This window comes from Acanthaster planci, linkage group LG20, assembly GCF_054643075.1.
Source record: "Acanthaster planci isolate LZ-2023a linkage group LG20, COTS_SCS, whole genome shotgun sequence".
Lineage (NCBI taxonomy): Eukaryota > Metazoa > Echinodermata > Asteroidea > Valvatida > Acanthasteridae > Acanthaster > Acanthaster planci.
Window position 1 is genome coordinate 10,669,247 of NC_141796.1, and position 13,458 is coordinate 10,682,704.

Consider the following 13,458-nt stretch of genomic DNA (forward strand, 5'->3'; position numbering starts at 1 on the left):
TGGCAGATTTGAGTCTACTTGTATCTGGTCTCAACACTGCATGGTTATGTACGAGTACGTGTGGATCACTCAGAGACAGAGACAGTTGCCTGTGTCATTGGTTTAATGATCTAGACGCAAGCTCAGCTCTATTTCAGTGCTTAACATTTAATGAGCACTGCCTTCCAAAATTGTGTGATCTTCAGAACTTGGAGAAAAATCCCTCTACTGAGACAGCTGGCCGGATGGCACAAAGCAACAGAGCGCTGCTTGCGCAATGTTTGATGTTGTAGAGGATTTGGTTAAGATTAGGGCTTTAGTCTAAACCCTTCTAAAGAAATTGTATGCCAGGGCTGTGTCCAAATCAAATCAAATCTATGGGAACGTGGCTATGGCTGCTAGCCAATGTCTTCCATACTTGTGTAACTTCAAGCTACAGCCCAGTAAGTCTGACATGGCTGGAGTGATCAAATCGCAAGTGTTTTTCTTGTCTTCCAGTGATTCAGGCACATTATGTCACAAGTTCTTTATGAAGTGAGATGTATCTATACATGACATGAAGACCACAGGCACAACTGAATACCTGTGATTTCAATGATTTCTTTACTCCACAACTTACATGTAGTTAGAAGAGCTGTTTGATTGTTTGTGATTTGACAGGCATTCTGGGTCAGGCAGCAGCATTGTCTGTGAGAATGGAAGCACCAGATACATCTGTGTTTCAGAAGTTGATGACAGCTTGTGTTTTGTCTTTTGCAGGTGGCTGAGATGGAGTTGAGGAAAGCACCAGAGCCTGGAGCACCCACACCCAAGAGCCTTGCCGAAAAAGAAGCGAGATTAGAACAACTCCTCTCCCAGCTGAATGTCCTGAAGGAACAGCTCCTCGCCCAGCAGCAAGAGGCAGCCGCCATGCACCGGTCGCAGATCCAACGCCAGCAGCGGCAGATGGAGCTGCAGCGACTTCAGCAGGACATGCTACAGCGCCAGCAGCAGCAGTTGCTGGAGCAGCAGCATAAGATCACCATCCTGACCCAGGCCATGCAGCACCAGAGCGGGCAGTTCATTCGACTGGTGCCCATTTACCCCCAGGATTACCCTGCTGGGGGTGGCACCGGTGCTGATTGCGCCAGATGGCACGGCCGTCAGCAGCAGCACCCAGACAGGGACCAAGACCACTCAGGCTGGACTGAGCACCTCCCACCTCTTAGCCGGTCACCCAGGGCTTCCATCACCCCAGCTCACCACGGGGATCCCTGTCCCCGTCAAGCCCCCCATGCACACCGCCAGCCCAAAGGGTCTTCTGACTATCCCCCATGCTTCGTTCCCGCCGACGGGCTTCCCTTCCACCCGTACCAGTCCCAGCACTGTTGCACCCTCGCTGCAGCAGGATTCAAACCCTGAACCTCTCAATCTGTCTGCTCGGGGTTCAAACTCCTCATCTTCCTCCTCCCTCTCCACCAGCTGGTCTTCCAGAGGCACTTCCGACAGCAGCGCCTCAAGTAAAGGGTCCACTTCCCCCTCACAGACGTTCGTCACATCCCGGCCTGTCAAGATCACGGAACCACTCAAGCGTAGTCAGTCGCTGTCGCCCAAGACCAGTTACCAGAAATACACTGCTCATGAGGCAGAAATCGTCAACCATGCATCTTCCTCCCAGATTCGTTTGTTCCATGACAAAGCAGAAATTAGACCGGGAGGTTAGTATACAAGGGAGGGTGAAGTCTCACATGTATTTCAGTAACTAAATTGGCTCTCTTTTTTTTCTTTTGCAGCTTAGAAATTTGCTGGTTTGGAAAGATATCAGCTGATAAAAACACAAGTTGCACATCTAAGGCTTCAAGCCCACTCGTTACTAAAACCAGAGGACAGGTTTTGTTTTATGGTGTTCATTTTATTGGTCACAAAATGCAGGGGTTTGACAGCAACTACATTATTACTACAAAGGTTAGTTCTGAAGATAAGAAACTCTAGAAAATGAGACGACAAATATTGAAAGATTCATTGAATTAAGGGACATGGCTGTTGTTAGGATCTGGTTTTCATCAGAAGGATTGCCAGCGTAAAGAGCGCTATCTTGACATGTGAACTTGGTTAGAGGAAGCATGAATTTAAACAGTTTGTTTTTAACAAGCCCTTTAGCTGACAAGAGACGACTTTTTTTTTGGACATGTATAGTCCTGTGAGTCAAGATGAAGTAATGATTCTGCATGCTCTTCTCTTTATTAAACTCTGTTCCCTGGAATTTGTTTTTATTGTGATTCAAAAATGCCATGTTGGCGCTCTGCCCACTCTTCTCAACTCTGGACAAAAAAAATCCTCCAAGTTGTCCGAGTTGCTGAGAAAGAGTCGTCGATTAGCACTTCCTCAGATTAAAGTGCACGTTCAGGGAACTGAAGGGTCGTAATTGTTTGTCGAGGCCTTCTCTGTGCAGGCTTGCACAAAAGCCTAAATCAAGTCGACAGGTGATGAACGAGAGTTTCAGAGACTTCCCCCCCAGTTTCCGTTGCCTAAGCCGACTTATTAAGAGTTTGGCACTGCTTGATAAGAAAAAGGCCCGACAACAAATATTGTTTTTGAAGGCCTGACGTTCTTCTAAAAGATGTGGAAAGTATTACCTGATGTTCATGCACATCCAGGAAGACAAGCAGATTCAGGGGTTTCAGTTGTTGCACCCTGGGATATCTTTGTACTAGCTAAATGTTCAAGGTGTAGAAACTGCGAATGGTGATGCATGTGTATAGTTGTAAAAAAAGTCATCCATTTCCCCATTTGAAAGTCATGTTCTACATGCATCAGAACTTGTCAAATTCTCAGGTTTTCATACGTGGTAGTTTTTAAATGAAGCCGAAGAACTTATCAGTCTCGACCAAAGGAATGTCCAAAGCACAGCTCAGGGAGGATTTCCGTAATTTGCAACTGTACCTGTGCTGGCTTTGGTGACCCATGTGTATGCTTAGTTGAATCACCCTCTTCACATTTAATGTAACATCAGCTGAAAGATATAAGATTTTGATCTTCAAATCTAGGATTTGCGGGACTCAGATGAGTGACTAAGTGTCAAGCTGAGGACACATAGCACCACGGTCTTCCAGTTGGACATTTAAGTGCCATCTGCAGAATTGCCCACAAGATTGCCAGTTCATTCACACTAGACCACAAGGCCATGGAACTCATGAAAGTCACTTGCCAGGGGCTTCCATGATTTGAAAGTTATCATGTGCTTCAATCAGTGTGAGCTCTTGTTTCCTGTTGCCAGCTGAGAGGACCTGTTGTTGGTGATGGTATGCTTTAGTCAAGTTGATTAACTCGATATCCAATCAAGTAAGATTCTTATTTAGATAGCAGAGGTCCTGGTCTCTTGAGAACTTTCTTGATTGTACCCGAGGATTGTACCCTTTAAGGTCAAACTCAACCTTGATATTTACTGCCCTTCACTTCACAAATGGTGTACGTGCCCAACCTGGTTTTGTGGTTTTCCTCCAACAACTGGTCGGAGCCGTGCCGTGCAAGGGTGAGTCTAGACTCATGGTGATACAACACACCAGATCGCCGATTGTTACATCACCCGGCCAAAGTGTGTGGCTCTCAGCTACAACCTGTCATCAACCTGCCGCTCTGATCCCTACCATTGACAGCCCAGGTACTGCAACATGCTGATATCTCCACCCCGCTTGGCCTCCAAGCCATTTCCTGCAAACAGCACCCCCCCTCCCCCGAAATGGCCACAGCTTCACGAGGCAAAGTCTCACTCACTTCGCACGTCAGCGCTGCGGTAACATTCAATTTCCGGCATGGTTGACGTCCCTTCTCCCCTCCTTCCACGGTGTGCTGGTAGTTACTTCCTGTCTGCTGTTACTTTCTGTCGGATGAAACTATCTGGGTATTGAGGTGGGCTAGGCAATGGTTGGGAGGGGGGTGGCAAAAGCTTCTTGTATAGGATCCCAAAAATTGGGGTCTGAGGGCTTTTCCGTGAAAGGAAGTCTAATCCCCTTCAACAAGGACAGGCTATTGTTCATTCCTCTCTCATATGCGACGAAGCTGTTGAGTGGAATGGGCTTACAGAGGGAACCACAGACAATCTTGAGTCTGCAGCTTGGAAGTCTGGAGGGTAGTTGTGACATTTCAGGGTCCCCAAAGTGCAGACAAAGTATTTACTCTTCCACTGTGTGGAGATGGAGCGGAAAATCTTGATTTTTATGTTCAGGAGGGCATTCAGTGAGGACTCAAGAAATGCTGCTTCTGCAGGGGAGATTTTAGAATTTGAGGTCATTGCTCAAGAAAAGTTTTTACTTGTCTTCACGTAGAGAAGAACAAATGGCTTATCTTCGGTATGATTTATGCCATCATTATGTCTCTGCTTTGGGTGATTTGTGTTGATAGATATGTGTACATTCATTGAATTAATGAGTGAGATTTCCCTAAGACTGTGGTCATCAATTTCTGTCAAATTGTAGTACAGGCCGAGTTGCCAGTTAATATGTGAATGTACCGACTGATACATGAACCAGTGCTTATCAGAACATGAGCTTTTATGAAGTGTGCGTGAAGAAAACTTTGGTGAGATAGATGATTTTAAGATGGTGTCTGATCGGCAACCAGACTGTTTGGCTTAGTGTTTGAAGTTTGGATGATGAAGACAGTGAGTCAAAAGTCTTCGGAAGTATGGGGGAGTTTCATCTTCCTGCTGATTGCTGAACACCCCTGAGTACTTTGGTGAAAAGTAATACGATCTGGAAAGTTCTTGGGACTTGGTCTGGCATTTTCAAAGTAGCTAAGCCCCCTCCCCCCCGGGTTAGGAAGTGAAGGTAGGTTGTAATGCGTGCTTCCACTATTAAAAGGTGAAATAAGGACAAGGTGTAAACAATACTGGGTACTGAGGAAAATGCTCAGTAAAGGGAAGTCTTACGGAGTGGTATGTTGGCCAAATTTAAAACACTGCGATACATGTTCCTGTGGGCGGGTTAACTGTGTTCAGATACAAGTAGGCTAATTTCTCAATTTTGTCACTAGGGGGCTAGTGTTGCACAGGTGTTTGTAGGAGCTTTTTTTTTTTCACCAGTTTGGCTCTTCATGCAGGAAAGCATGCATGGGAGCAAGTAGTAAAGAACCCTATACAAACACTGGGGATTTCAGGGCTTACGGAGTAAGGATTGTAAGCCTCTCTTAAAACTGCCGCTGATCCTCACACAAGTCCCTCGAATGGCAACTTTACGGCATAGCGGCGGCTGGAGCATGAGTGATTCAAAATGTGTGGCAAGGTAGCCGAAATGTCTGCAGGCAAATGAGCTAAGAAGTTAAAATGTAATATGGCCGGGCAACTGTTGTGGTTATTAACGCTTCTATTTCTTCTTGGTAAAGGAACTGTCTGTGGAGGATTTTTGTTTTAATTGGAAAGGATTTCTTATGCCACCTTGGCCAGAATACCTGGTGCGAAGCATTTTGGGAAATAGGGAGTGAAGAAAAGTGCTTCTTCACAATGTGGCACTGAACTTTTGTGCCGAGATTGAATCCTGTCAGTCTTTCCTGTAGGAGAACTTTCATGAAAACAACATACATGTATACTGACACAGATCTGTCACTTTGAGTTTAAGCGTGGGTTTGGAGAAAACCCCAGGTAGATAATTTACTTCCAGCCGTAATACTCTGTTATTTAGTCACAAGTTACCGATCCATGTAGACTGTTTTGATATTGTTAGCCCTGATGGATGGGCTTATTGTCTTTCCTGAATTGAACCCACTGCCAACGACGACAGGCAAATAAAGTTGATGTTTAAGACTGAACCGTTGATCGCCGTCTCAACCCTCAAAGCTCATCAAATAAACAAGTATGATATTCAGTGTTCCTTAACTTGCAGACTGTGTGTAATCTCTGGGCGAGAATTAAACCAACTGCCTTGAAGTCTGTCATACATCCAGTTCCCCGAGTCTGAAAAATCTCTTTGGTGAAATGAAGACCCAACGAGCGTGCTTGACTCCCCTCCCAAGATGGTGGCACACATCACGTCAGCAGGCAGGCTGAGTGAGTTTGACATGGGGGAAGGTTAGCGCCAAATTGACCGTGAGAGGCCAACGGAAGCCAGTGAAAAGAAATCCTCAGACGCCATCCTGGCTTCTCCGGGGGGGGGGGGGAACTACAGGAGCATGAATGCATAACGACTGAGCTCACCCCTTACTTCTGCCTCTCGGAGGGATGCATGCCTATGTAGAAAATCTTAAAGGGACACACCAATCGATACTTGCAAACTCAGTTCTGTGAAACCAGCGTTGATAGTTGCCTTTCAATGCTTGTGATAGTCTTGTCACTCTAGGCTCTGTACTTCTGTACTTAAGTGAACAGGAGTGGATGCTGTGTTGCCAAGCACAAATCTCCTACGTGGGTTGCATACTGTGTTCGTTACATTAACTATTATTAACAGCTGTGATGTGGGACATGATGTTTTAACCCTCAGGGACTCAAAGCACCGAAGGGAAGAGCTGAGGTCAGCTGCGGCAGAATGATTTTCGAAGGGGGGGGGGAAGTTGTCAGACCATCATGCGTCAGCCATTAACAGGCAGATCCCTTAAGTCCACCCCATTGCAGGCCCTGCAAAATGTGAGGGTGCTATGCCCCCTTGAAAAAGTGGGGGGGGGCACCGGCTCCCCTGCCCTCGCCCACCACTTCTGCCGCCAGTGGCTGAGGGTGCTATACATGTACATCTCAAGGTTGAACCTGTTGTAGGCTGTATTGTCAATTTACTGCCTCTTCCAGAATTTACTATTAGTACCTGTATGGGGAAAGTAGAAGAGGTACCAATTATGTGTCTGGCAAGTGGTCCCTGCATTATGGTTTGGACTGTGGGGTGGAGACCAGGCTATGATATCATCATGATGTGATGTCCAATGGTGAGGGTGACATGCAAATTTGCCGCCCTGTCGTGTTATGAAAGTACAGTATTCATGACAGAGGTTTAACAGGTTCAGTGGTCACTCCAGTCTTTTCTCTGTATCACCATTGAAAGGGTACTTGAGGATTGAGTGGATTCCTTAGCGGCTGAGCTGTTTTTTAACCCTCCTTTTGCTGTAACCATCAAAAACAGTCAAAAAATTGCTTCCACTTGATTTCCCCCAGTACACAGACATATATGGGAAATTTGACTGGTTTTGACTGATAGGACAACTGTGTCAAGAATGTGTCTTTGCGTGGGGATAATCCTGTCTTAGGCTGTATCTGAATCTGTTGTCTAAAGCTAGATCTAAGTCTGTGCCCATTGAAGATATGCAGGGATGTGCTGAGAATAGACACTGCCGTAGCTGCGGTAAGCATGTTTCAGACTCTGCCCTAGATACTGGTATTAAGGTTGGAATACTGTGGACCTGTTGAAGATTTCTGCTATCAGTGTGCTAGCTGCATGCAGTCCCCATCTTTCGGCCGGCACCTGACAAACCTTAAAGGGTGCAGCAGTGTGCCCCTTGAAATTGATGCATTCAGCAAGGCCTCTAGGGACCAGTCGTCAGCACTGTACTGGCCAATCCTTGTCAACGTCATCACATTTTTCATCTTGGTTTAACTGCTCATGGCTGCATTTGAGTGGCAGGTCTTCCTGCCTTGGTTGACTTTGAAATACATCAGGCCCAATTTCATGGTACTGCTTAGCACATGATTTAACGCTTACAGAGGCTCTGCATGTTCTATAGAGATTGTAAACACGGCAAAGGCACACTTACCTTGGTGGAAAAATCTGCTTAACTATTAATGTGACGTCACAATGGAAATCTCCATACACGCACGTGCAATTTTTGTGCTAATAGCAAAGTACATGTAACTGAAATGTTCTCTGTGAAATATGCTTACTGCTGAGTAAATCTTTGTGGTATGGTTTACACCAACATTTGCTTAGTAGCAAGCAGGGAAATGAAATTGGGCCCATTAGTCTTCTTTCCGAAGGGATTATTTGTGTGTTAGATTTTCGAGTTGTAATTTTTGTCGTCCGGTCCTTAAAAAGCAAAACTTTCAAAACGATGCTTCAAGGCATGGGGCACTTTTTTACAACAGACTTGGAGGTTTGTGTGGAGATAAAAAAAAATCAAAATAGCTGGCACAAATCTCAGAGTGCTATTAGTTGGCCTTGAATGCCTGCCATACTTCCCATCTACCCACCTCTCGTTTTCACCAGCGTGTCTGTCTCATGGTTTCCCACATTTTACCTCTCACCGTCTGTGAGACAGGAGACGAACTTGATCGGCTGGAGAAAGAGTGAAAGAGTTGGAGAGGAGAGAGAAGGGAAGCCCTGGAAATCCGCGCTTGTCAGGTCAGCAAGGGAAATCAGCAGAAATTCTGCTTTTCCGCCTCCAATCAGCGGGCCCAGACGAGCGGAGCATTTCACCGGGGCCGCGCACTGGGGGTGATCCTTCTTATTGGCGCCAGGATTATGTGCACATTTATAGCTGGCTCTCCCCTGGGGAGCATGCGTGGGGGAACGTTCCATCAATTGTTTCCCCACTCACTTTCAACAATCCCCTTTCAATTTCCCGGCCAGTTTTTTCCCCTTTCAGTTTTTAAAACAAAACTGCATTGAGGTTTTTTCTAACTGCTCCAGCTTCTGTAGTTTGTCTCTTTTCAAATCCATCTTTGATATTGGAAAAGTTCACCAAAGGTTTGATTCTCTTTTTTGCAGTTTCAGATTTCAAGAAGCCATGTTAAAGGTGGTTTTGGTTACCATGAATACTTTATTGCTCTGTTGTGGAGTAAATCCCGTGTTATGATGTGAAGACCAAGTATACTTTACATCAGAACACAGAGGCTGAGCATGAGCGAGGCCATGAAGTTCAAATGACCGTAGAAGCAAACCTATATGTTGGGTTTGAACTTCACATTTGCACTGAAAGTGTTAGTTGAGCTTGGGGAGGGGGGCAAGGGTCAAATCCCCGACCCCCTTCGACCATGAGATGGTCTGAAAATCACAGTAGGAGCTAGAGATCTCTGTAGATAGAAACATACAAACTAAGAAATAGGTTTTCACTAATCCTGCTGTTGTTGATGCTGTAGTTTGAAATGTGTACTTTGTATTGGTTGTGAGTGCTACTGATAGCGGGGCCCTTGGATCCCACTGCTGTGAGTCAAGCTCTTATCATGAGATTCTAACTCCAAGCTAAGGACCCACATTGTAGAGTACCCAGGGTAACCTTCTCGTGCAAGACAAGTGACAGACAAACGTACTGCGGTGTCTGTAGACTAAGGATTAAGCAGCTGTTATAGTTACTCATTAGCCTAATCTGTGGCAATCCGCCTGCTTCAATGAATGGGTTTTATGATACAGTTTGGCATGGCCTTGTGTCTCTGCACGTCTTGCGGCTTGTTTAGTTTGCTTCAGGGCTGCTTATTTATAGATACATAGCATGTCAGGTGCAAGGTGCGTGAGATTGGAGTTCGGAAGCACAGCTCATCCCAAACTGGTATTTCCTTTTTTTTCAACCTAAGCATTTCTAAAAGTGCATTGGGTTCTTGGACAAATCTGAAGAAATCTGTTCGAAGCAAAGGTTGGTTGGCTACAGTTTACAAGTGGCCAAAAACTTCATTAACTGTGAACTAGACTCGCCAGTTTGGGATAGTTTAAATTATTCGGATAACCCATCCATTGCAGGTAAATTTTAATTGTAGTGAAAGTCCATTTTTCATCCGTATGTTGTAGCTTTCCATTAGTATCACTTTTCCATTGTGGCAACCTGTCCATTGTGGCCACCTGGCTATGGTGGCCACCTGACCACTGGGGCCACCTGATTATGGTGGTCGCCTGTCCACTAGGGCCACCTGAACACAGGCCACCTGTCCATTGCAGCCACTTTGTGGTAACACTGTAGCCACTGATCGATTGAGGCCACCTGTACACTGAGGCCACATGCCCACTGTACATGTAATTACCTTACCATTAGGGCCACCTGTTGGTTGTAGCCACCTGTCCGCTGTAGTGCCTGTTGTGATTTGAATTCTTTAGTGGCAAGCTTTCATATCAACAGGCATTTGACTTCATTGTGACTGCTTTTCCACCATGGCCACTGTCTAACGGGACTACTTTCATTCTAGATTACTCCTCCTGTGATTCTGATGATTGTTTCACATCTCGCTATCGTAATCATATCTCGCATTCAGTTTTTATTGCTTTGCTTCAGGAGTGGTCCATTGTAAGGTAGTTACATGAACTCAGTTGGCAAATACCGGTATTGAGATGAAAGTAAGGAGCCAAGTTAGGACTACTCCACTATGCTTTAGGGAAGTCTGCCTCAACTTACTGTGTTCACCATAGTTTTATCAATGTGTATTTTCAAGATAAAATAGCTATAACCATGATCTGTATCCCTCTTAAATATGCCAAAAGTCTACCTTAAACTTAGAACTTATTTCCTCTTACAAAAAAATAGCGGTTTTCTTGACCTTGTCTGAGTTAATGTCACCCCCGTTGACATCTCCTGGGATTGAAGGGTCTGATTGTTACCAGAAGACCAGATCAATCAAAATTTGGAGGAACATTTATTGACCAGAAAAAAATACAGCAAAAAGTTCATTGGCTGCTGTGGCGCACACCATCTTAAGTTGGTCTTTTACCACTCTGATAACGCACAGGGTCCACGTGCGTGCCTGGCTTTGCAGAGGAAACGGCTAGGTGCCAGCATTCTGTGTTCCAATTAGCCACTTGCCATATTTTGACATGAGGGAGGCCGGTCTAGCCTGTATTGTTCCCTTCTGATTATCACTGACTGGGAAAGGTTAGGAGTCAATTTGGGGGCTAATAAGGAGAGGAAATTGGGTAATTTTGCCACTGGGGGATTGATGGGACCCGCTTGTCTTTCTTTGTTTGTTAGCGCGGGTGTTTAAAGACCAGAATCTGTTCACATACTATTAATGCATCACCGAGGCAGTTGCAAGACCGTGTTTTTGCTGTCATGTGGTCCCGTTTGTCCCGAAAGTTTTGTGGCGGAAGAAGACTCGTTGGCTGCCGTATAATGTTTCCAGATTGTAATTTTTAGTTATAAGAAAAAACGTTTTTGGTTTCTGTGATGATCAGACAGGAAAGAATGAATGTTTCGGTTGAATTTTTTTCCAAGAAAATCAAATATATCTGAGGCTGTAGAGGAACTGTTTGTTAAGGGATCAAATGTTGTAAGCTCTTAAGAAATTCCTTCCTATGAAAGGAGATAAATGTAAAACTGTTTTGGTAAGATGATGGTCAGATGAGTTTCTGATGTAAGTCTTGCCGGTAATTGCATCATTTGGCATCTTTCGCATCTGATTATTCATTTGTTACATTTATTCATTTGTTGCATGAAGGTTTAAGATGGGAAATATTTCTGAACAGGCCTTTTTTTTGGAGGGGGGGAGTTGGATTCTGAAGTAAATCCCTCCGCTGACTTTGTTGCAGTTTTGTGTGTATTTGTGAAAGAGACAGATTGAACCGATGTACAGGGTTTGCTGTTAAATATTTGGTAAATGTGGTTGAAAAATTTCGTTGTTGGATTTGTTGAAATCATAAGGCGTGAAATGTAAGCCCGATTTGGGTTATAAGGCATTTAATTCATATTACATTTATAATTAAATTTACATTTCAAGATGTTTTTTGTGTTGGGGAGATGTTAATTTATATAACGGGTTTGCTCTTACCCAACGTATATATTGATAAACACTGTATGCTCAGTGCTTGTCCAAGAGCTTGTGAAAAAATCCTCAAGCTCACTCGGATGGGACTCGAATCCATGACCTCCTGCTTACTAGTGGAGACATCTTAACCACTCGACCACAGAGGTTGCCGGGGTTGGCTGGCCGGTCCGATTCTAGTGAAGCAGTGGGGACTGCAAACTATTTCAGGATGTATTTTTGCGTCGGGGAGATGCTAATTTATATAACGGGTTTTGCCCTTACCCAACGTATTTAAATTTAGATTCTCAGTACTTACCTTCATGCCCATTCACACTCATTGTCTTTGCTATTACATTTATCAAAGATTTACGTCACTTTTTCTGTTGGTTTTGTTACATACCCTGTTTGTTTCGACAAGTTTGGTTTTTGCGAGTTCTCTGTATCTGTTGGTATTCGTACAAATTGTTTTATTTGAATCATTATTTACACATGTAAAATGATCACAATCTATTGTATATTCTGAGTTGTATGTGCCATGAGATGATGTAAAGTCAAGTAAAGTAATACTTACAAAGCGCTGTGTTGGTCCCCTTCAACTTACAGTGTCAGTCACACCTACGGAAACAGCAGCTCTCGCTGCAGCCAGCAATTTCCCGACAGCGTCGGACAAAGAGAAGATTGCTCTGGAAGCACTGACCAATCAGCTTCCATCGAGAACAATAGCAATGTACAACGGGGACCATAACGGGGACAGCAGCTCCAATGCAAGCGTCAGTGAAAACGGCGATGAACCGGTAGGTTACACCATCTGTAATTGCAACCATTTCCAAGATTTTAATTGCTGCCGTTTAATACTCCAGGTTGTTTTTTCGTAGTTTGTGCAAGTGACCAGACTTCTGAACTCTCACAAATTTTTGTCAGAAGTTGGATATATGACTTGCCTAGAATCCTTGTTGAAGTTTTCAGTTCTGAAATAAGTTCTGAATTAGTTCTCAAATAAACCCATCTACTGTGGCAGTACCTTTTTAGCCTCTCAAGCCTCAACCCTTCGTACCTCCGACCACTCCTGTATGACATACTGTCACTGGACTCCTGCATCTATCCACATGTATCTTCCATGTGAAGTAACTCTCTAGTAACCCTACCCTGATTTGTAGAATGCAATTCAAAGAAATCTTCCGAAGACAATGAAGTCACTTATAATGGGTGTCAGCTGCCTAAAAAGGAAGCCATATGGAAGCCATATTTTTACAGGGAAAAACAGGTGCAGAATTACCCTTAGCATCAATAAAGTAATGCCTTAGGTGCAGTAGTATACCAAGCTAAAACCCACACACTACATTCCTCAGCCTGCCCCGAAAGTTCAGTTTTCGCTTCACTCTATTAAAGCGCCTCAGGAAATCCTCAGATCGTTTGAATTTGTTTCAGACACAAACGGTGCAAAATGTACACATGCTGCTGCTTTTAGGACTTGTCTAAGGGGATATTCACCATACATGTAGATTCGTTTGGTTTAAAATAGGCAAGGGTACTTCTGGATGACTTGACTATGAGTGACCTCGTTTGTCCTTACTTTCACCGATGAGACTGAGCCCAGACTAAAAACCTCCTTTCCCCTTCCCTGATCCAATGGGACCCCCTGTCACATCTGAAGGAAAATAAAAATCCCCCAGCGCATCATTTCACACACCATATACGGAGGCCCTGCGACATGAAATTAAAACATCCAATCGATCTGTTTCCATCAAAGTTTCCCTCTCAAAAAAAAAAAAAATTCAGCGCCGGGGAGACGTGAGTATTCCCCGTGGACGTTTGCTGACCCCCAGCGCACCTTGTGTACTTTGTTGGACAAGTCTGTCTCTCCACATTTT

At 44.4% G+C, this 13,458-nt stretch overlaps 1 protein-coding gene across 1 annotated transcript in view; it reads left to right on the forward strand.

The window, feature by feature from the left end:
- LOC110974984 (transcription factor Sox-5-like) overlaps positions 1 to 13,458 on the forward strand; it is a 53,056-nt gene that overhangs the window by 29,602 nt on the left and 9,996 nt on the right. The window contains 3 exon segments of the mRNA XM_022226987.2: positions 739 to 1,080; positions 1,082 to 1,676; positions 12,191 to 12,381. Of these exon segments, the coding sequence (XP_022082679.1) occupies positions 739 to 1,080; positions 1,082 to 1,676; positions 12,191 to 12,381 (1,128 nt within the window).